Source organism: Anthonomus grandis, chromosome 14 (genome assembly GCF_022605725.1).
Source record: "Anthonomus grandis grandis chromosome 14, icAntGran1.3, whole genome shotgun sequence".
Classification (NCBI taxonomy): Eukaryota; Metazoa; Arthropoda; class Insecta; order Coleoptera; family Curculionidae; genus Anthonomus; species Anthonomus grandis.
The window spans coordinates 20,663,810-20,688,375 of record NC_065559.1 but is presented as its reverse complement, the minus strand read 5'-3'; the positions used below and the strand labels follow the sequence as shown (position 1 = coordinate 20,688,375).

General features: G+C 33.8%; 3 protein-coding genes across 4 annotated transcripts in view; 2 read left to right on the top strand and 1 right to left on the bottom strand.

The window, feature by feature from the left end:
• Nucleotides 1-24,566, bottom strand: part of LOC126744737 (oxytocin receptor-like) — a 504,438-nt gene that overhangs the window by 312,399 nt on the left and 167,473 nt on the right. For both annotated transcript variants that reach the window (XM_050452271.1, XM_050452270.1), the window contains exon 2: nt 8,622-8,676. The gene's annotated coding sequence lies outside the window, so the exon portion shown is untranslated. The remainder of the gene's footprint in view (nt 1-8,621; nt 8,677-24,566) is intronic.
• LOC126744740 (uncharacterized) overlaps nt 1-24,566 on the top strand; it is a 270,706-nt gene that overhangs the window by 161,484 nt on the left and 84,656 nt on the right. The gene's annotated exons all lie outside the window — the stretch shown is intronic.
• Nucleotides 1-24,566, top strand: part of LOC126744733 (lysosomal acid glucosylceramidase-like) — a 107,011-nt gene that overhangs the window by 26,878 nt on the left and 55,567 nt on the right. The window contains exon 2 of the mRNA XM_050452267.1: nt 4,061-4,164. Within this exon, the coding sequence (XP_050308224.1) occupies nt 4,061-4,164 (104 nt within the window). The remainder of the gene's footprint in view (nt 1-4,060; nt 4,165-24,566) is intronic.

The window sequence follows — 24,566 nt, the reverse complement described above, 5'->3', positions numbered from 1 at the left end:
TAGACTGTTGTGTCAAAGACGGATTGGAAGTAGTCCCATAGGGTACTGCATCGCTATGAGATTCAATCTGAGGCAACTCCCTATTAATAGCTGAATGTGCAAAGGACGTAGAAGTACCAGACTGGACATTATTCAAATGGTTCGACTGCTCTGCAACCTCGCATTGTGAAGTCGATGCGGCAGCAACATTGGAATTAACACGTTCCGCTTCAAGTTCTTCAACAGGTGTAGATTCCTCATCACTCAAAACAATTAAGTCATTTGAAACTACTAAGTTGTCTCCTGTATTTAAGGATTCATGGGATTCGTGAGATGGAGTGGCTCCTGTTACGGTAATAGCTGGTGGTTTGTTGGCATAAGAGCAAGAAGGCATGATACCTTGAGAAGCAAGATTAAGATCACCAAAAAGTTTAGTGCATGAACTTACAATCTCATTTTTTAAAACCGACTCTACTTCTGACACAGCATGGACTCGATTGATACGCTGGTACAAATGCAACAAGAGGGTATTAATCCGTTTGGATTCTCCATCACAATAATCCTTTCCGAGAGTCTTAATATCCCGTTCAATAGATATTAATTTACTACGACAAAGGCAAAGCTCACTATCCGTGTCGAAGGCAGTGGAACTAGGAGGATCAATGTGTTTCTCCCGTTCCAACCGCAAGGACTCACGAAGACTGGTCCGTTTTTGAGCGAAAGAACCGGTTAATGGGAGACCTCGAATGTGTAACTCATATTTCAGTTCCTCACCACCTAGATAATTAACATCCATTTCAAATGTCAAAATAGAGGGACAAAAAAATATATATATATTTATAGATATATTATATATAATTTAATAACGTTAATTAAATAAATAAGCTAAAAAAAAAAAATTAAAAGGAAAATATGATTAAGTATCCAAAGGACACCCCCACCCTTTCCTAAGAAAAAAAAAATTAAAAAAAAAAAGGAATCAAAGTCCAACAGCAAATACACTACGTATAAGAGCAGTTAAGACTATAGTTATATTTATCATTCAGACCTACTAATAAGAAGTAAGAATAGTCAGGTACTTCAAAAAAAAATAAATAAATAAACTTAAAAAAAAAACAAAAGAAGTCTTAAGAATCAATCCAAGGTAATACCAGTAAATAAGCTTATTATACACACTTACTACAGTAATGCGCATGAACAGATTTAAAAAAAAAATCAAAGAAAAAAATATAAAAAAAAAAAAAAAACAAAATATTTAAAAACTTTTCGATTATGTTAATCACTCATAATTACTTCAACAAATAGATGTTCGCATTAAAAAAATTACATAATCAAAGTTCCAACAATTTATCCAAAGCAAATCAAACTATAATAAAAGAAAATGAAAAAGAAAATATATATCTCTATGATACTTTATAAAGTACTACTTCTTCTCGACAATACCTCTATTCAAGAATTTAAAAAATAATGTTTTTCCTTTTCTTCCCTTTTCTTTCTTTTTCCTTTCCCTTTCTTTTTTTCACCTTCACACCACCCTGTAATCCTATAACACTTGAATCATTTATCCTTCCCTACAACACCTGAAGATATTTCCTTGGTTTTTGGTAATTGGTCACCAACCTAAATAAAATTTGATAATTCTCTTTTTTTTTAAAATGAGAAGAAACACTGAACTGATGAAAACGTCAAAAAAATAAGAATGGTAAAGTCAACCTTCTAAAACAACTAATCAAAATTAACTGCTAATGTTTAATATAATCAAAAGTTATTAGAAAAAAAAAATTGGTAAAGCATGAACTGACACGTTAGGCGCCAAATTTATTGCACTGTTTCTCGCACAATGCCTAAATGTGGGTTCCAGGGTTATGATTATTAGCCTTTATTAGGGCACGCAAAGAAAACGCAGCTTTATATTGTTAAACCCAGCTTTAGTATTGAAAGATAAATCAATGTCATAATTGACAACTAATTTAATCTATAATTCTATAACCTCAATTCAAAAAAAATAAATACAAAGACAGTAATGCTCTAATACTTAAGTTATAATTATGAAATTTAAAATTATGAGAAAGAAAATAAAGTAAAATTTGGCACTTAATACTTATTCAATTGTACATCTGATAATACCTCGCATATACGTATATACTCAGTTCCCAATTTCAAATCAAATCAGTGATGGTGGTTATATAAACAATTTTGCTAAATTGAATTTAAAATCTGTGATCATTTCTACATATTAATTAAAAAAAAAATAATCTATAAATTGCGACGAACCGATAAATCAATACCTGGAGAAACCAAGCCAAAAAAGAAAAAGGGACTACCTGAAATTCTGAGTATCTCCGACTGGTAGCAGGGCCCACCTGATCTGAATGGGGCTCCTTTGTTGGCAGCTATACGTTTGGGTCAAAAGAGGCAGCAGCAGATCGACCAATTAGGATGCTTCTAGAATGTCTAGCAGGTAGTGGAAGGCAATCGGTATTAGGTGTAGCCGATTGGGAGGAATGCAGGTTCCGGAGGTGATGATCCAAGCGACTTGATGTGGTAACACGTGGAGTAGCAAGTGAGGTGGAAGCAGTAACAATAAAAATGCAGCAAAAGCAGAAGCAGAGGATAAGCAGAAAGGTACAGGAAGGCCGAAGATGGAATGTGGCCTTTTCTGGGGTTTATTTAACACAACAAAAACAAGGAGCCCTATAAACTCTTAGGCCTACTTAGAAAATCAGCAATTAAGCTATCCTAGCATATACTAGTAACTACAAAAAAAAATTAGGCTAAGATAGGGTCTACCTTTTCACATCCGCATTAAGCGAAACTATCTGTCATACTCTAGAACCAGATAAAGAATGAATCTATTAAAAATAGGATTGTCAGTTCCCTCCAAATTTTAAGGAATGCATTTATCTGTCAAGTACCTAGGTGTTGACATGCTGGGTTTAACTACTGGGTACTATCTGGTACCAACATTGGTTTAAGTAATTTGCAACTATGGAGCAATCTATAACTTGAGGCCATGGTTTAGCAACAATAATTTACAAAAAAAAAACTGACAGACCAGATTGACATTAACATTCTTATCACCATTGATCCTTATGATTTGAACAAAATAAACAATTAGTTAATAAGTGCTCAGTATTCATTAAAATCTAAAATAGGCCAAATTGACCTGCAAGGTAAAATCAATGCAAAATCAATGGCAGTTCCTAATTCTATTCAATCAACAAAACAATGAAACAATATCCCATATTATTATTTACTTTCCTCATCCAATAATGGTTTTCCTTGCGTTTCAGATCGGGTATGTTAGGAGGGACCATCTTAACGGTGTATCATATCTGTGTAGTATATATATTTATGTATGATTTTTAAATAAATTATTTTATGAAACTATGGTTGCGATTTACTTTATCTTGGTAAAAAAAATTAATAAATCAATTAATATATCTGTTGGAGATTAAACCTGTAACAATAGCAATAAGGTTTTCTGCAAGTAGGTAGAAGCAGTATATCTTGAAGAAGGAACTAAAAAGCAAGTTATATAAAATTGGTTGAGTCTAAACTTGTTGAGCCTTAGTTTTGAAAAATCAAAGTTCAGTTCCTTGTCCTCAACTTCTGCTAATACACAGAGAACCACCAGATAATTTAATTAAAATTTACAGTGAAAAATGTTCTAGGTTGTAATTATGCACACATTAAAAAAGTCAATTTAATACTTGAAAATAACAATGGATCACTTTCTGAGAAATAAAACGTCAATTTAATTATGCGGTGATGATGTAATAATTATTGTATTTAGGTTAAATTGAATGGGTGTTCTTAATTTTAATCAGAAATTGTGGGTAACTGGTGTACAATTTATATTGTGTGCTATACCGAAATATTTGGTGCAGCCTTAAGCACAGGGTTTGATAACCATAAAAAAATCCCAAATGTTAATTTAGAAAATTTATTTTACATTTCAACTATGGCAACCTAATCAATGAAAATGAAACGAAAACGATTTTTATACTCAAGGTCAACTCACTTAATTATTTTAATTATCAGTACAACTACCTCGAAACTTCATTACCATTAATTTCAGATTCCAATTATCCAAAGGGCCCTAGAGCTACGTAATGGCCAGGAAAACCTTTTGCTGTATGCCTCCGTATGGTCTGCACCTTTATGGATGAAAACCAACGATGCGTAAGTGCCAATTTAACACTATACTACGTTATGTAGTATGTGGAATTTTAATTAAAATGTATTATGTTCTAAATTAATTTATTTAATTTGGGATGGGATTAAATTGGATTCAAACAATTCAAAGTTATTGCTTACACTGGGCTGTAATCAAAGCTATTATATTATTACTTTCTTATTTTATTTCTGATTTAATACTTATTCTAATTTAAATGTTAGTATTACAAATATCTTACTAGGAATTTCTATCACTTTTACCTCACAATATTTTTACTTTAAATTTTGTATTTGCGATGGTGGGAAATATTTTGCATGGCTTTTAAAAATTGATAGGTAGAATGCAATTTGACCGCTTTTTTTATTCTTCCAAACCTCTTCGTTTGTAAATCGCTAAATTCATGAGATACGAAGCATACAGCGATACACATACATCTCAAAAACTTCGATCCTTCTCTGATCCATGAAATCGAAAGTCCAGCCTTTACAACCGTAAAGTAAGACACTGAAGATAGCACCTGATATTGCACATTTTGAGCAACATCAGCTCAAATCAAGCCTAGTGAAAAACTGCTTCATTCGGGGCAATTTTTTTCCGGCTTGTCTATTCTAGAACCGGCTATGTCTGGCTTCGGGTCGCGTAATAAGTTAATTAAAGATCACTTTTTACAGAATACCACAAAAATGTTTTAACTTTAATTAGTCCCGTATAAACTATAAAAGCGCAAACTTGAGGTTTTATCCCACTTCTGATTTTGTCAGATCTATTTATATTGGACAGTATAAATGAAAAGCAATGCGTAAATTCAAAAATACAGTATTGACAAATGTAGCGCGGCCGCCAAACTAACTTATTTCCCTTAGATTTCTTAAGCCTCATACCATTCTATTGATGTTTTTATAAAGGAAAGCGGAATGCTGAGTAGTCGAAGACTTATTTTAAATATTGCAGCTTACAATTCTTTTGTAACTCAGTTATTATGTAAGATTTGCTAGGTAATATTCTAAAACATACATTTTAAAGAAGTATTTTCCATGGATGCGTAAGATACCTGACGAAATCCGACTTCCGACAAACGCGATTATCTGTTTACTGATACCACAGATATATTGAGATAATTTGTCTCCTTATATCAGTGCTACTATACGATTAGTCCGTACACTTCAGTGGCGTGGAGTGTATGCAATTTATACAGGGTGAGTTTTTTAAAGTGTTACAATGCGATATGTCAAAAACGGCTGCAAATTTTTTTTTGACATTTTGGTGACATTTCAAGTATACCGGGGGGCACTTTTTGTGATATTTTTGACATTTGTCCCTTCACCCCCCTAAGAGGGGGGGAGGGTCACTTTCTTATTTTAAATGGAATGACGTGTTTTTTATTCTTAAATACGAATCTACATAAAATATGAAGTCTGTTTACAAAAAATTTTTAAAATTGCTCTGCTGGTTACGGAATTATGATCAAAAATGTTTTGATTAAATTTAAAAATAATTTGAATATTTTACCATATACCAAAATCAGGATTGAGCGTCACTGCCCCTGGCTATGGGTAATACCGCTCAGCCATAGGGGTAATGACGCTCAAATCTGCTTTTTTAAAAAATAACCGTATACACATATTTTTTTATGAACAAATAAAAAAAACAACCTTAAATAACTAAAATAAAGTATTTAGTCATAGTTGAGCATCACTAAACATCATCATTGTAGTTTTAGTTACAGAAATCACAGATCTATCCATCTGGAGAATCCCATCCGGTGCACATGGCATGAGTCCAGAACCCACATATGGTACAGCGATACCACATTTCATTATTTCTTCCAAATTCTTCGCAAATATTGCATATATTATATTCATTTCCTTCCACACTCAATTCATCATCACTGTCATCGTCACAGACATTTTCAATTTGTTCATCGTCATCTGATGAACTGTCTTGCAAAACTTTGCGTTTGCAAGATGTTCCACTTTTATTTTTATTTCTATTATTTCCTGTGACTTTACTTCTTGTTTGATCTTTTCTTCCGGTCTTATTGAGTTTTTTTTTCTTGTTCGTTTCTTTCTCTTCTAATATATTTTTCATTGGAGTCGATGTTAATATGGTAGAATGTTGTTTTCTCTTCCTTTGAGCTGGCTTTGAAGTTGACGCAATAGTTGGTGGTGTTGTTGCTATCTTAGAAAAAGAAACATAAGTTTGTTTTTGTTCACCCAAAAGTGCCTGGTTAGATGGACCAGAATTGGGTGATTTATTTTTGATAGACTGGGACTTAGATGCAGCATGTACAGAAGCTTCAAGATTTTGATTTGGCGCTTCCATCAGTGGATCAGGAGCAGGAGATTCATGATCTTGGTGGTTTGACATATCAAGCGATGAACCAGTAACTGGAGATGCAGGTGCTTGATTGATCGTCATGTGATGAGTTTGCGCAGCTCCAAGATTATCGCCAGTTTCATGTTCGTTTTGAGTGGGTTGTTCTGAGTTTTGAGCCATCAGAGATGCTGGCAAGAGGTCTTGTTCAGTAAAAATATTTGGATTTAAAGGGTAGATTCCAGTGGCTCGGAATCCTGCTTCTCCTTTGCTTATGTTTGCAACTTGTGCATATGCCTTGTTAAATAAACAGGCGACGTCATATGGAGTTATTTTAGCTATTAAGTGTGTCTTCATATGCATGTTGCATTCGTGTCTATAAGCAGTTTTCAGGGGACCATAAAAAGACACATCGAGAGGTTGTGTTCTGTGAGAGCTGTGTGGTGGTATGGAATGCATGGCGATGTGATTTTTTTTGCAATAGTTAAAAGCTGGAAGGGAGATGTGGCTGCTATGGTTATCATTATCCAGCCATTCTTGGAGTGGGTGTAAAATGCACCAGGCGGTCCATCCTTTTCTAGTAACGGTGTCATCCTCTGCCTGGGAAAAATAAACATTGGTGGTACGAAGTTCCCAGCCGCACTCATGGCACACATGACTGATATATTTCTGCCGCGTTCGCCGCTCGTAACTGCGCCTACTCTTCGTTGCCCTTTTTCTGCAAGCACTTTTCCCGGATCTGTGACGGTTGTGATCCCTGTTTCGTCAGCATTGTATATATTATTAGGAGGAAACCTATACTTTTCCATTAGGTCACCAAGCATTTGGTAGAAGTGAGTAATCTCTTCTTTGTTAAAAGCAGAAACCCTATTTAAACTTGTTGCTTCAGCTTTACGTACAGCAACAGAAGGGTTGCGTCGCATAAAACCTTGTACCCAATCTAACCCAGCCATTTTGCTGTTCTTATCAAAATTATTTTTGATACTGTTAATCTCTGCATACTTGTAAACGGATTTACGCAAATCTGTAACGCTTAATCCCTAGTATATTGATCCCAGCAGCTTAACCTGTTCAGCTATTTCACTTTCTTGTTGTTGATTAAAAACTGGTTTACGACCCAGTCGTGGACGGCCTATGTTTTGATTCTTTAGCCTATCTCTTAATGTAGTAAATGTAATTTTATATGTTCTTGCTGCTAGTCTTTTCGACATCCCCCTTTCAATCGCAGTTCTGGCATGCAGTAGGTCTTCTTCGGTCCAAGCCGCTTTGGCAGTGGTCCTTTCACGTTTTCTGGGCATATTCTGAAAAAAAAACCTTTACTAATGGGGTAATGACGCTCACTTGAGCGCTATAACCCTAAATGACCGTTTTATATTTGATTTAAAATATAAAATATATACAAATACAATTGCACAACAATGTTTACATTATCACAAAACAGAATGTCTTAGTACTTTAGATAATAATACATGTGATTAAAAGTGTTGAAAATCTTGACTTACCGCTAAAAATTCCGAGCTAAAAATTAGATGGAAGCTGCCGAAAAGAAACAAACGCACTTCACTCTTACGGCTACGGAAGCAAACTGCTATTATGGCGCTGGGCGGCACCGACATCACCCCCTCGCGTCTCAGCCCATGTGCTGTGTTTCTATGCAACGTATGTGTCAAGTAAATAGGGTGAGCGGCATTACCCCCTGAGCGCAATTACCTCTGCTTACCCTATATCTAGCCTTTTTTCAATGATTAGCTTTAACTTAGGCTTGGCTTGAGAGTTTTCATAAATCCCTATATATCCAAGATTTTCCACATACAAATAAGTTAACTCAAACATATCCCCGTGCGTGAATAGTCCAAGGAAATAAAACCTGGTATGTCTTTTGATGTCTATCCTCCTGAAACCCACTTATTAGGATGATTGTCAGCATATATAGGCCAGTAGTTAAGCATTGTTGACATGCAGGAACCAGATCATAGTATTGTTCAATAAGTGTATTGAGGTAAAAAGAAATAAAGCTAAAAAACAGTTCCAAGCAAAAATGTCTGACAAAAGACATCTAGATTGGTCAGCCATTTAGAATAGAAGAATGGTAAAAGATTAAAAATTTAAAACAAATTTAAACAACTAATAAAAAAAGTACAAGACTTACCTAGAAACCCCCACCTAGTAGTGCTGCTGCTTCGGTGCAACCAAGTAACTGACTTCTGTAAAAGAAAAAAAAATTGAAAATAAAGCTTAATCATTGTTAAATTAAAAAAAATTGTACAATTAAAAATTATGGCATGATTTAATGAGTTTGAAAAATCTGCATTATTGACGAAAACAAGGTTAATAGAATACAGAAACGTTCCATTTTATCTGGCTAACCCCACCCGGCAGTTGACAACTTACCATACTGACCGATAAGTTTTCCATAATAAGTTCAGGCAATGAATTTAATTAAAGCTAAATATAAATTATAAAAGATGTTGTAAACAGATCTATCAAAGCAAGGGAAACTGGAATCTTGTTAACTTAAAATGAGAAAGAAAGACTTAAGGCATTAAACGACGTTAATAGCATGCAAAAATAATTAATAATTCAAGTGCTGATGTTATAGGTATTTTTTTTAAATACATTGTAGAAAATAAAATCAGTCTATTACAATACAGGTAATAAATAATATAAAACAATCAAATCGATTTATATAAAAAACGATTTACAGCCACTTAGCCAAGTGTTAACTTTAAAACTAAGAGTCATATCTTATGAGACATAACACCTGACAGAGTCATGTAATTTAGCCATAAGTCAAGGAAATAGGACGTAAAACCGTATATTATTGTTGTACCAATAGCTGTGCAAACCTGTGTGTATGTATGTTTATGTATCTAGGTAAACATCTGGCTTCTCATATAACTTCGCTGTCTATCAGTGTAACTAAATAGTACTAAATATTACATGGTGGTAGCATGTAAACGTGATCTAGACGTACAAAACTTAAATTAATCTATCGGTAATGGCGAAGCAGGGTTGCCAGCGTCGCCGGCTGATCGTAAACTGACCGTTGACACAAAAGCACAAAAGGAAATATATGACAAGTGCAACATCTCGGTATGCCGAGCAGTCTCAGGATAGAGCTGGGCAAAGAGAAGAGTCATCACGTTTTGGTAAAGAACTTAAATAAAAAATCTGTTCTAGTTGTGGTTCAAGGCATTTAAAAAACCATTGTTCTGCATATAATCCAGTATGTTTAAAGTGCTATCATAAAGGACATTATAGAAGGTACTGTATAAACTTCTGCATCTTCTTCTAGCTGTCTCTTATAGCAAATTTGTGGGTATCCGGAGGGTTTCATAGATAAAAGTTTAATTAGCCAATTAACAGCTAAAATAAAAATAGTTAAAGAAAGGTGTGTTACTTCAAATTCTAGACGCATAATGTTGTCAGGTGTATCAGGCACAACAAATAACTTTTTAAAAAAACTGACCTGTACTTGTTCTAAAATCGTTATTAAGAAACACTTATGATAAGTGAATTATATAGTGTCATCTTTGCCGACCAACTAGTATGGGTAAACTTGGCCATACTACCGCGAACAACTTCGATAGCTTGTTTACCTTTAAGTGCGATGTTCTCCGCCATAACGTTAAACAGTAAAGAAGAAGTAAAAGGTTTACGGTAACATACTTCTTCTTCATATCGGGCTATTGTTGCCATTGTTTTTCCTGATCCAGAAATTTAATAAGAAGTGATCACAAGATGTTGACGATATCTATAACTTTTCATCACAGATTTTTCAAGTGTGCCTCTTTTCGTTAAGGTCTAATTTCTTTTGATGAGGTTGTATTTGGTGTGCATATTATTATGTGCTTTTTAAACAACATAATACCTCAAAAACTTAAAGCTGCTGTACATTACATTTTAAATATACTCCGACCTAAAAGCTACATTATTAATGAGTAATTTTGTGCTTCTTCTGTATTAGGGATTTATTTTAATGGGGTTAGTGCTTAGGTTGCATTTTTTCTCTATTTTCTCGCCCTCATATTTAAAATCTTGATTAGTTTGACGACCACCTTCCTTAGCAAAAAATCATAATTCTGGTTTTATTTAAACTTACAGTAAGTCCATTTTGATGTGTGTAATATTTAAGTGGCAGTAATTCTCGCTTCGTATTAAATTCATAGTGGGACAGAATAACTGCATTTCGAAAAAACAGTTCAAAGTCACTTAAAAATAGTGAAAACAAAAAGGGGCTCAAAGATTCTCCCTGTAGGACTCATTTTCATTCTTATTTCTTTTCCTATATCTGTTCTACCCAGGCATGCTTTGTACACCTGTCCCATAAAGAGGACTTGGGAACCTTTTTCTTTCAGTGCTCATTATTGTGACTACTCTGTGAAAATTTATAGTGTAAACCATATTCAAACGTTAGAGGCGAAGCGTCAAAACAAAACCACGTCATCCGCACGTGATATTTAAAGGGACGCCTCAGACAGTTGACGTAGCCAGGGTCGAAATCAGTCCATAAATATGAATTTTTAATTTTTTTTTTGAAATAATATTTAAAAATTGATTTTAGTATTGAATTTAGATATTATATTCTATTGGTTTTTTATTAATTTTAGCGTTTTTATAGATTAAAAGTAAATATTGATGGATTAATGAGGATGATTCAACAAACATGATTTAACTGGCTTGATTTATACTCATATTTATAATTTTGTGTTTTAAGTGATATTGTCCTATAAAAATGATCTTGAAAGCCTTTAAAAATAAATGTTGGATTTCTTTATGTAATTTTTGAAGTAAAATAGGAATACTTAATAATAATGCAAAAAGAGGTACAGGTGAAATAATATACATATTTTTTAAGACTTTTTTTTTACTGAACACATTATGGATAGATGTTGGTTAATATAGTGGGTAAATAGGAGAATAATAAATTAATAAAACGTTTTAAAAATACATATTATTTTATTTAAAATAAACTCCTTTTTATTTTATTAACACAATTTTAATAAATTTAGGCACTTAAATAAAATAAAGAAATTAAAACATAAATTCAAATTTCTTGGAAAAGCTGATGAAGCAATCACTCTTGGCTTTCTGGATGAAAAATGTTAGACACTAAAAAAAAAATGGATAATTGCTACTTATTAATATACTCTGGTGGTTGTCAGAGCCAAAAAATGTGTGGGCAGAAACCCTGAAAAGTTAAAAATCATTATTATGAACTGATTCAACTCTTTTAATTCTTTTTCTTACCATAATAAAAAGCATCAATCTCTCCTTGGAAAAATGGAGAAACCAAACACTCTGGTGGTTGTCGGAGCCAAAAAATGTGTGGGCAGAAACACATAAGTCAGTGTCACTTCCACTGGATGACGTATCACTGCCATTCAATCAAATAACAAGTCTTTCAACTTGCACATCCATAATGTTATCAAGGTCCCACATTTTGTTTTCAACCTTATTTGTGTGTTCGATACACTTTTGCCAATTTTCTGGAGTTATCCTTGAAACTGCCACTTCAAATATCTTCCTCATATCGGCAAACTTAAAAGTTGTATTGTGGGATGCCACATAGTCCTTAATATTTGCCCAAATGAGCTCAATTGGATTGAGCTCACAGTGATAAGGCGGAAGCCTCAAGACAGTTTTGCCGCTCGCTTTGGCCATTTCATCAATTATATGGAGGTTAAACTGACTTTTATTTTCATTGACAATTTTTAATAATTGTGCCTTAATCATGGCCTCCTCATAGCTCAAATATTTTGAGCGAAGCCACTCTTGGATTTCTCCCTTTTTGGTGGCTGTTGTAGGCACCTTCTCCAACTTCCTGGAGTGGTAGGGAGCGTTGTCTAATACAACCACGGCATTTTCCTCCAGCTTAGGAAGTACTCCCTCAAACCACTTTTCAAAAGACGGACCATTTCTTCATGGTAATCCCCAGTTTTTTTTGATTGAAATACCCAAAGACCACCAGGAACAAATCCATCTTTACTGCCGATGTGACAAATAATCAGCCTCTGTCCTTTTCCTAAAAACATATTACTTTTTTTGCTCATATAATTTATTTATGGAATTTTCATAATAAAAAAAAACTTTCTTTAAGGTAAATAGGTACCATGAACTTGTCTCTGTACTTTATAGTTTTTTCTTTAAAGGTATTTCGAGTCATATCTCTTAAATGTTATAGGAATTGTTGATTAGGTCATTTAAAAACAAAAATAGCAAAAAATAATAAATTCTTCTGAATGAATCATAAATCGGAATAATAATTGTTCATTTAAAAAGTTTTTTTTTTAAATAAATGCACCCTCTAAGGTCAAATGAAACATTACTTTGTATTCCGTGGACCACATACAAGTAATGTAAGTATATATTGTTAAATAATTTCTTATCATTATACTTAAATGTAAAAAAAAATAAAATACAAAAGGTTTTTTACCTGAAGGATTTTTTAAGCCTGTAGACAGACCTTCAAGAAAGGCTTGGCGAGAAGAGGTTACTGCAGTATCTGTCCACACTTTGGATTTGGTGTGTCCCGCATTCAACCACGTTTCATCCAAAAAATAAATTTTGCGATTTTCCCTTCTATACGCTTTTATTTTTGTCAAATACTCCCTTCTCCAACATTTAATATCGTCCCGGTCCATTAGAAAACTGTTTCTTTCCCTTTTTGCATATTTAAAATTTAATTTTTTTAAAATGTTAAAAAATGTTGTCCTTTTAAAATCAGGTAAATCATTGTCCTCATTTACCACCCTTAAAACTTTTTCCACAGTCGGTAGTTCATTTCGGAAGAAAAAACCATGGACTTTTCTTCTGATTATATTTTTCTCCATATCCGACAACTTTTCAAATATGGTGGTGGTTTTACCTGGTTTTTTTGGCTCTGAAACTACGCCGGCTTTTTTGTATTCTGCCACTATACGCTGCACACTTCTGCTTCCAACCCCCGTTCTCTCAGCCACTTTGTTATAAATGTCACACAAAACCACTGCTGGATTATCTATTGTTTCCCTTTTAAAAACATTTAAAATAAGTTGTTTGGTGTCCGCACTGAAATGGTCCTTTTTTAGTCTCTTCTCTGGCGGTCCCAATGGCCCCAACTCTGCTTCAGACTCCGTACTGGACATTTTAAATGATCAACAAAATTTTTTTAATCAAAAAATAATGAATATAAATTTATTAACAATACTTAAACACCACACGCAAGAACGATTCAAAAGACCGACCACGGCAATAAGATACACAAGGACGAAAATGTGAAATATTATGAACGACGAATGTCAATAAAATTCGTTATCGATATCGACGATATCTGCGCGCTGCTACCCGGAAAAATGCATCCGCCACGAATCCGCCACAGCGTACAATAAGATAGAGAAGGACATCGATATAAGCGCGTGGTGCGTGTTGCAGCAAATATACGGGATGTTGCCGCAGGGCCAGTGCGGCCCTGATTTAAAGAGCCAATATCGAGGACCCAGCTGTTGGCCGTCTCGTGGGCAACTTGACCAATAGCAATGGAGCATTTGTGCCTGTCAGCGCATATCACGCGGTGATCATTGTTTTGACGCCTCGCCTCTAACGTTTGACTTTAGTTTAGTAATTTCACCTTGTTGTATCGGAGTGCCTTCGCCGTATAAATCTTATATATGATTGTGGCCTGTGACTAGCATTTAGGGACCAAATGTGTTGATAGTCTTGATTTAGTAATATCATACTTATAACGTCCTATTCTCCTTCGACTTTATATTGCCTCGACTCAAACTCCAAGTTTCATCAATGTAAACAGCAACATGACTGCCCTAGTAAATGATTATGTTCTTTTTCGGTCCCTTTTTACCTTTTTCTTTTGTAACAACTATCATGGCGAACCCTTCCGACTATTGTATATCTTCCTAACAAACGGCTTCCCCCTAAACGACATCAATTAGCTAAAATTACTAATCAATTAGGTAACAATGCGAAATTCAGTTGAGTGAATAAATGGAAAATGAACTTTAATTAAAGATTATTAAGGGAAAGTCAAACGGCTAAATTGAAAAGCAGCCTAAAAATTAGCTGAAACTAATTTGAATAAAATATGTCTAGAGGAATATAGTGATCTAATAATTTCATTCACTATTAAAAAAAGAGAATCTGCTCGAATATTAAAATTTTGTTGTGTATATATATTCTACATTTTAAATACAACTTAAGTGGTAAAATTTTGCAATAAAAAAAAGTTCTGTTTCATGCTAAATTTAACTAAAATATAATAAATAAAAATGTTTCTTCTTGGAAATCTTAAATTATTGATAACAGACAATAGACAATTGATAATAGAATTTGATTGCTTTAAAAGTAATACAATATATACTTATAACAATAAAGTACCGGCATTATGAGTAAAAATATCTTTAAACAAAAACAAAACAAAGAATACTGCTGAATCATAAAGAACCATTCACAAAAAATTACAGTTATAAAATAGGTAATGAGGCAGAATTATATGAAATAAAAAACTTAAATACTAACGTAAAAAATTGCCTATAGTTATTACTAATTATACTACAATATGTAATTACATAAACCATATTGTGTGTATCATAAGAAAAACAAAATATTAATTATTTACTATAAAGCTTTTAAATTTAAGAAAAGGGCGGAGTTTATTTAAAAAGTAACGTACAACAGCCTCAACTTTTTGTGGTATTATGTTGTTTAAAAAGCACATAAACTTATGCACATCAAATACAACCTCATCAAAAGAAATTAGACCTTGATGACTCTCACGAGATGTGTTAAAATCTGTGCTGAAAGGTCTGCTTTACATTTGCGTTACAAATAGTGTAGATATCGTCAAGATCTTGTGACCACTTTTTATTAAATTTCTGATTCAGGAAAAACAATGGCAACAACAGCCCGGTATTGAAAAAAACGTGACCAATGATACAGACAGACAGAGAGAAAAATCACGTTAATCAAACATAGAGAGAAAAACAACTTGATTCCAGGGCAGCTAAACGCCATCTAGGAGTAACTTATTTTTTACAAGGTCATTAACCGACCTTACACTAGATTTTTTATACAATATTAAATTATTACACTATACATGTAACAAAAAAAAAGTAAAAACGCTACAATCTATAAAGTAAGAAAATCACAATTGGCAGTCCAAACTCGGCAAAGAAAATTCAAATACTTAAATAGTTTTCTGGCTTTTGAACGATTAAAAAAACACGAAAAAACTCATCCATTATCCCAAGATGCTGGTCATACACTTTTATAAAAGGTAAAAAAACACGAAATCTACAGCATCACAAATACATTTAATAAAATAACGAAGGTTACATGTTTCGCTCGACTAGAGCATCATCAGACCTAAACAATAATTAAAATTATGTAACCCCGAAAAAAGGAGAATTCAACAAAAACTTACCATAACATACACAAAACACCTAATATTTAAGTAAACAAAGATTACAATAAAGTGGCACTATCTATGTACAAAGAATTCAACTAAACAATCAAATCCTTTATACATTTCAGAAATCTAACCATCATTTAGGAGTCTGGAACTACTTGAGGTTATTAAAAACTAGGTGGCCATCAAAATCAAACCTTTCATTAACACAGGACAGATCTGGGCTTTTAAAAGCTTTACTAATCTCCATTGTCTCCAACAAGTCTAGTTTTTTACTTTTGTTGCATTGATGCAGTATTTTTATATTTTGGCTGTCAGGAAAATCATGTTTGGAGTCGAGAAGGTGATTAGCAAAAGCTGATCTGGTCACTGTGATTTCGGTATTTTTAAATTTATTGAATTGGGGCCTTGTGTTCACTAATCTTAGTAGAAATCTTCCTACCAGACCTGGCCGACGTATACTGCAGGGCACACTTTACACCTAATCTCATAAACTCCTGGAGAAGATGTTCCGTGATATCCCGCTTTTTTTCTCCCTTTGGCATAACCCCAGCTTTTAAAACCAATAATACCTTAAATAAAATAAAACATTAAATCTAATTAAAACTAAAGATAAACTACCCCCCGCTATCTTCTCCAGGAGTTTATGAGATTAGGTGTAAAGAGTGCCCTGCAGTGTACGTCGGCCAGTCTGGTAGGAAGATTTCTACTAGGATTAGTGAACACAAGGCTCAATACAATAAATTTAAAAATACCAAAATCACAGTGACCAGATCAGCTTTTGCTAATCACCTTCTCGACTCCAAAACATGATTTTCCTGACAGCCAAAATATAAAAATACTGCATCAATGCAACAAAAGTAAAAAAACTAGACTTGTTGGAGACAATGGATATTAGTAAAGCTTTTAAAAGCCCAGATCTGTCCTGTGTTAATGAAAGGTTTGATTTTGATGGCCACCTAGTTTTTAATAACCTCAAGTAGTTCCAGACTCCTAAATGATGGTTAGATTTCTGAAATGTATAAAGGATTTGATTGTTTAGTTGAGTTCTTTGTACATAGATAGTGCCACTTTATTGTAATCTTTGTTTACTTAAATATTAGGTGTTTTGTGTATGTTATGGTAAGTTTTTGTTGAATTCTCCTTTTTTTCGGGTTACATAATTTTAATTATTGTTTAGGTCTTATGATGCTCTAGTCGAGCGAAACATGTAACCTTCGTTATTTTATTAAATGTATTTGTGATGCTGTAGATTTCGTGTTTTTTACCTTTTATAAAAGATTAAAAAAACAGTTACAAAAAAGAGGAAATACCGAAGCATATGCAAATTTAAGCTCTTTAAAACACAAACCTGTTTAAATTTATCCAACAACAAAACTCGTTGATGATATATATGACAAAATCAATTTTTTTAAATAAATTCTTAACTTGCTGAAGCAGGGTCAAGATTTTCAAGTTCCAGCTTTCTCTTATAGCAAATTTGTGGCTATCTGGAGTGGTTTATAGATAAAAGTTTGATTAGCCAATCAACAGCTAAATTAAAAATAGTTAAAGAAAGGTGTGTTACTCCAAATTCTAGACGCACAATGCTCTTAGGTGTATTAGGCACAACAAATACCTATTTAAAAAAACTGACCTGTACTCATTATAAAAACCTCAATATAGCGCAAACTCCAAAGTGCAGCATTATTAAGAAATATTCACTCATGAAAAGTGAATTATACAGTGTCATCTTTACCGACCAACTAGTGAACTTGGCCATAATATCGCGAACAACTCCGATAGCTTTTTTACCTCTAAGTGCAGTGTCCTTCGCAATAACGTTAAACAATAAAAAAGAGGTGAAAGGTTAAGAGTAATATACTTTTTTGTTATCTCCACTTTCTCGCCCTTATATTTAAAATCTTTATTAGTTCGACGACCACCTCCCTTAGCAAAAATCATAATTCTGGCTTTATTGTTTTATTTAAATTTACAGTAAGTCCATTTTAATGTGTGTAATATTTAAGTGCCAGTAATTCTCTTCCTATCAACTTCACAGGGTGGGACAGAATAACTGCACCATCGCAGTACAGTAAAGCAAAGATGTCAAAAATAATGTCAATATCAATACCATTAGTCTTCGATTTTGAGAGAACATTTCAAAGTTACTTAAACATAGCGCAAATCAAGAGGGGCTCAAAGATTGTTCCTGTAGGACACCTCCCGATACCAAGAACTCCCTACTAAGCTCGTCGCGCTAAAACTGGCATAATTGTATAGCGACTTTATAATAGAAATAGCTGATGCTGACAACCCAAACGTGTAAAGTTTCTGCCACAAAAGGTCATGATTGTTAAAGTGAGTCAAAGGCTCTTTTAAAATCAGTAAAAGGTGCATAAACTTTTCGCCCTCTAAGTCGCAGGTGGAAATGACCAGACATCATGTGTGTACAAATATTGTCTGCACACCCTCTAGATTTTCGAAAACTGATACTCAGGGATACAATTGTTCTCGTCAGACCATACCTCCAATCTCCTTAAAATTATCGTTGTGAGAAAATTTACAATACAGTTGACAAGAGCTATACCACAATAACAGTTGGGATTATTTATTAGCCATTTTTAAAGATCATTATCAAGATAATACCACTCCAGTTTAAAGCTTCGTGTACCTCGAAAACGAAAATTTCGCGGTCTAAAAGAGGATTTATAGCTTCAAAAAAAGTGATACCGTAATTCAATTTTGGGGCCATTAATTGATAAATGGAAGTTTTCCCATATGCTAGTTGGTAGATCGCGAAAGTTTTAATTTGTTTGAGCTGCCTGACTGCGCGCCAAAATTCATTGGAAGATTTGGTATTAGAAAGTGAAGTAAATACTAAACTTTCATATTCGTACATTTTTTTTCTTAGTCCTGTATTTATAGTTTTGCAAACTGTGAGCAAAAAAAATTATTTTGTTTGTATAGTTTTAAAGCGCTATTAAATTCTTTTGTCAGAGAACATTGTTGTCAAACCAAGGTTCATCATTATCGCTTTTATTTAATTTACGCACACAATAATTAAGATTGAAGATTGACTTGCTATTTCGCATATTTCTGCAGTCTTCGAAATAGCAGCTAAAAGGTTTTTATATAAAAGATTTAGGTTGGGATTAAAGACAAGTTCTAGTTGGGATTAAATACCTAGAAAAGTTAGTTCTTGTGTTAGCAGCTACAGAAGATTACTATTTATTTAAGTATTTTCAGGCGATTATTATTTACGGAATTTATACTAATAATAATTGCATATAAGCAAAACTAAATTTTAAGGAAAGGTAACGTAAAACATAACTTCAACTATAAAATATAACATAACTTCAACTAGAGATATAGACTTTCAAACTTTGGGTTTTTGGTGCACATATATGGAAACTAAAAATTTGTATCTCGGTTATTAAAAGAGCTACGAATTTGGGATTAATCTTGTTGGATTCTAAATAACGAAACTAAGACAAAACCGTTGGATTTTTAAAGCTAGTACTCACAGAAGCCGAGATATAGACTTTCAAACTTTGGGTTTTTGGTGCACATATATGGAAACTAAAAATTTGTATCTCGGTTATTAAAAGAGCTACGAATTTGGGAATAGTCTTGTTGGATTCAGAATAACGAAACTAAGACAAAACCGTTGGATTTTTACAGCTAGTACTCATAGAAGCCGAGATATAGACTTTCAAACTTTAGGTTTTTGGTGCACATATATGGAAACTAAAAATTTGTATCTCGGTTATTAAAAGAGCTACGAATTTCGGAATGGTCTCGTTAAATTCAGAACGACGAAACTAAGACAAAACCGTTGGATTTTTACAGCTGGTACTCATAGAAGCCGAGATATAGACTTTCAAACTTTGGGTTTTTGGTGCACATATATGGAAACTAAAAATTTGTATCTCGGTTATTAAAAGAGCTACGAATTTGGGATTAGTCTTGTTGGATTCTAAATAACGAAACTAAGACAAAACCGTTGGATTTTTGAAGCTAGTACTCACAGAAGCCGAGATATAGACTTTCAAACTTTGGGTTTTTGGTGCACATATATGGAAACTAAAAATTTGTATCTCGGTTATTAAAAGAGCTACGAATTTGGGATTAGTCTTGTTGGATTCAGAACGACGAAACTAAGACAAAACCGTTGGATTTTTAAAGCTAGTACTCATAGAAGCCGAGATATAGACTTTCAAACTTTAGGTTTTTGGTGCACATACAACAACAACAATTATAACAACAGCCAATATTTGGAAAAACTTGAAAACTTAATGGGACAGTCAATGCAATAATTCAAGCCAATAAAAAGTTATACTTGGGTTACCGAACAGCTGGAGTGGTCACGTGATCGTTCTGCGCCGGAGGTGTGGCCTAGATCCTTGATAGGGTTCATGACTTGGGGTTTTATTTAATTTTATTAGTCGAGCGGCTTTAGATCGTTTTTGTTGAATTTTCTGCTATTTGAATATTTGAATCTTCTCAATGTTGAAAAGTTGACATTGTGTTTATTTTTTTGTTAATTTGTTTGTTAACAAAAAATGGCTGACGCGCCACGTACACCCCCATTGTCACCCCCCAAGAAAAGAGTACGAAAACATTTGACCATTGCTGAAAAGAAAGTGATTATGAACATATATAAAACATGTGATAACGAACATCCAGCATACAACAAAGTGCAAAAAGTCCAGTTTACAGCAGAAGCAGCAGGTAATAAATATTTTTAATATACAGTGTGTCCCAGGGTGAGCGAATTTATACGTAAAAATCACAAAAAAATGTTGTAATTAAAATTTGACCGTTTGGCATCCAGCCCTGCTTAATTAAAAAATAAAATTTAGCATTTGCATAACAAAATACTTAAAAGGGATTATTATATCATTACCTGGCACAACCTCAAAATCGGTTTGGACCCATTTTACAGGCGACCGTATTATATTTTAAAAAAAGCTGCTTACAAAGCAAAGCTGTACGGTAAAATAATTTAAAATAAGTAGGCATAATTCTCCTCGTCTAAATCTGCCAAGGTTGCATCGATGGGCGGGCCTATATTTCGCGCACATCATTTACTCCATCTGTTCGTTAATCTGACTATAGTCCACTTTATGAGTACTTTTACAGCGTTAGAACGCAAGGATGATGTCCCCAAAATCTCAACATTCCCTCAACCACTCCAGAACGTAATAATATAGAAACACAGTCTAGCTCAAAGTCCATACAGACTATTCCAAAGGATAAACAAAAACAGAAATCAGCTTGAAATGTTCCCAAGACTTCTATGCTATACTTTTGGCAAGGCATTAGTTTTTTTTGTATATTTTACAGTGTATGTGTAGATCCTAAGGCCTGATAATGCCCTGCTTGTACAGGGCTAAACACGTGTAGCCAATAAAATTTGCTTATGAGATCGTAACATTGTTTTTTGTTTTCATCACTAGTAATCATGGCAAATAACTGTTTAATATGTACAGTATTTAAATTAAGTTGGAATGAGGAATGATTCTTTATAGCAATCGTTACATCTCCTTCATGAGTGTGTACACTGGTATCACTTGAACGGTCACACCTGTATAAAGTGAAATTATGAAGTTCAATCTCTCTATGAGCTACATCATTTCTCAGCTATGTTTCAGTAAAAAAAAATATGTCAAAATCATCTATAATGCCCATGATGATGTTCTTTTGTGTGGTGACTTTAACCTGCCTAATATCTGCTGGGAAAATGATGAATATGGAGCTGTGCCCACCTCCTTAAAAAACACACCTCGTAATGCTGATGCCCTATTGGACTTTTTATTGTACTTAAATTTATATCAGCTAAACTCATTTGCAAATATATCTGGCAATGTACTAGACCTTGCAATCAGTAGTAGTTCAAAGTGAATGTTTCGAATACACCTATTACTGGATCTAGCCTCAAATTTAAAGTTTGAAATGCCCGAAGAGTTTGACGAGTTTCCATATAGTTATGACTATAATGATTTTAAAAACTACTGTGCAAATAGCAAATGCTTTGACTGGTAAGCTTATAAAAAAGATATTAATGGTACATTCGACCGATGTTTCATAATGTTCTTAATAGATGTTTTGCTATTTTTGTACCTAAGACAATTGCAAAAAATAGAAAATTTCCTTGATGGTTTAACCATGAATTAAAAGCACAGATTTTTGAAAAAAAGAAGGCACACAGAACGTTTAGTGTAACTAACTCTTTCGAAGACTATACAGTATTCTCTGAATTAAGAAAAATCATGCAAAGCTTTATATGGAAAGATTATCATGCACACATCTCACATGTTCAGGAATGTAAAGGGTGTTTTTTTTAGAAGCGGAGAACTTTAAATTGAAATTAAACACAAAATATTTTATTGATATGAACGAATTTGCTTTTAAATTAAAGATTTTTTTTTGGCATTAATATTTAAAAATGATTTCGGGCATGTGACCCCCCACGGCTGGCGCGTACGTGGCGTAATCTAGAGGTCCAATTTTCACACACTCTTTCCAGTACTTCAGGCTGTATTTCGGCAATCACGCTCCGTATTTTGGCTTCCAAGTGCTCAAGTGTTTCGGGTTTTTTATCAGCGTAGACATGCGACTTAACATAGCCCCAAAGAAAATAATCTAATGGCGTCAAGTCGCTCGAACGGGCTGGCCAGTTTACCGGTCCATTCCTTCAAATTATTCGTTGCTCGAATGTCTTTTGCAGTAAATTAATTGTCTGGCGCGCTGTATGGCACGTGGCACCGTCCTGCTGAAACCACATTTCTGCAACGCCTGCAACGGCTTCCAATTGAGGCACAAAAAAGTTGGTTATCATGTTTCTGTATCGCTCACCGTTTACGGTAACGTTCTGACCATTTCAGCATTTCTGAAGACATAAGGACCAATGATTCCACCAGCCCATAAAGCGCACCAAACGGTTAGTTTTTCTAGATGTAACGGTTTTTCGCCAATAGCTCGTGGATTCTCATTCCCCCCCAAATTCGGCAATTCTGCTTGTTTACATAGCCATGTAACCAAAAGTGTGCTTCATCACTGAACAAAATTTTCATATAAAATCGTGGATCAACAGCAATCTTTCCTTCCGCTCATTCAGCTAATGTATGGCGCAAAAGATGATCCTGAGGTTTCAACTCCTGGACAAGTTGAATTTTATATGCTCGCAATCCGAGATCTTTGCGCAAAAATTTTCCATAAAGTGGATGGACATAAGTTCACTTGTTGAGAACGACGACGAATTGACACATTTGAATCATTATCAACACTATGCTGCACAGCAGCTATCGCTTGTTGCGTGCGCACTGTACGGCGTCTTACGGGATGCGTATTGTCGACTAGAGTAAAAGTATTGCGAAAACGATCAACAGTTTCTCGAATTAATCTCTTTGAAGAACGATTATGAGCACCATAAAACTCACGTAATGCCCGATGTGTTTTTCAAAATAAATTTAAACAATTTAGAAACGTTGCTCCGACATGAGTCTGTTCATGATGAATTGCCAAGCTAAACTAATCTAAAAATAACCCAGAACTGTCAGGTCACTCTCACGAGATGTGTGTTGCCAAATGAAAGTTCTCCGCCTCTAAAGAAAACACCCTTTATAAGTTCTGATAGTAGAACTTTTTGGAGTTATGTCAAAAATAGAATAAGAGAGATTGTTTTCCTAACTCAATAGTTTATGGTGATTCATCTGCCAGCAATCCTTCAGATATTTCAGTCTATTGCAGTACACCCTGTACTCCTCAGTCCTATAACTATCTTCCACCAATCTTGGCTCATTATATATTACCCCTATAAATGTGTTTAATGCAATATCGCATATGAAACAATAGACTGGCGGCTAAAGTAGATGGCATTCCAACTTGTTTTATTAAGAATTGCTCGTGTAATCAATCTAGCTTGCTATCTAAAATATTTAATATATACTTGTCGACAGGTGTGTTTTGTGATATCTGGAAAGTAACTTATATTACTCCTATATATTAGAGTGGAAACAAAACAAATGTGGAGAATCATAGAGGTAGAAAACTTAGAATTTTCTAATTCAAAATAATCATCCATCATTCCCAAAGAGACTTAAGTATATGAATAAAGGGGGAGGAGAAAGTAAACTCAAAGTCCAAGTCTCATAATCAAGCGTCTATTTAAAGGTTACGCGTTTAGGCATTAGGGCATTAGGGCATCATCAGACCTAAGTAAAATTAACAAAATTAAATAATATGGAGCAGAACGCTAATTAACAGAAAAGACATACCTATAATAATATATAAATACAAAAAACTGCACACTGACTCACACTAACATAAAAATAAAATAAGTTTATACCATCGTGTATCGTTATTGACTAAAATATGAATTATAAAACGCCAAATATCACATCCAGTAAATTCTTTACATATTATTTTATAAAGAATGAAAACAAATACAATTATGAAAGAAAAAAATTTACAAAAAAAGTTTTTCAAAAAACAGGGATCGAACCAGAGACTATTGGATCTAAAGTCCGAAGAATATACCTTATCGCCAAACCGGGGTAATGATGTAGCGTGCGAGTAATTACGTTATATGAGACAAGATTAAATTTTTTTTTTTTTTTTTAATTTTTTTTTTTATTGGAGATTATGAAAATTAGATTAGGTTTGAAATTGAAGAAATCATTGACACAATTTAATATTTGGCTTCTT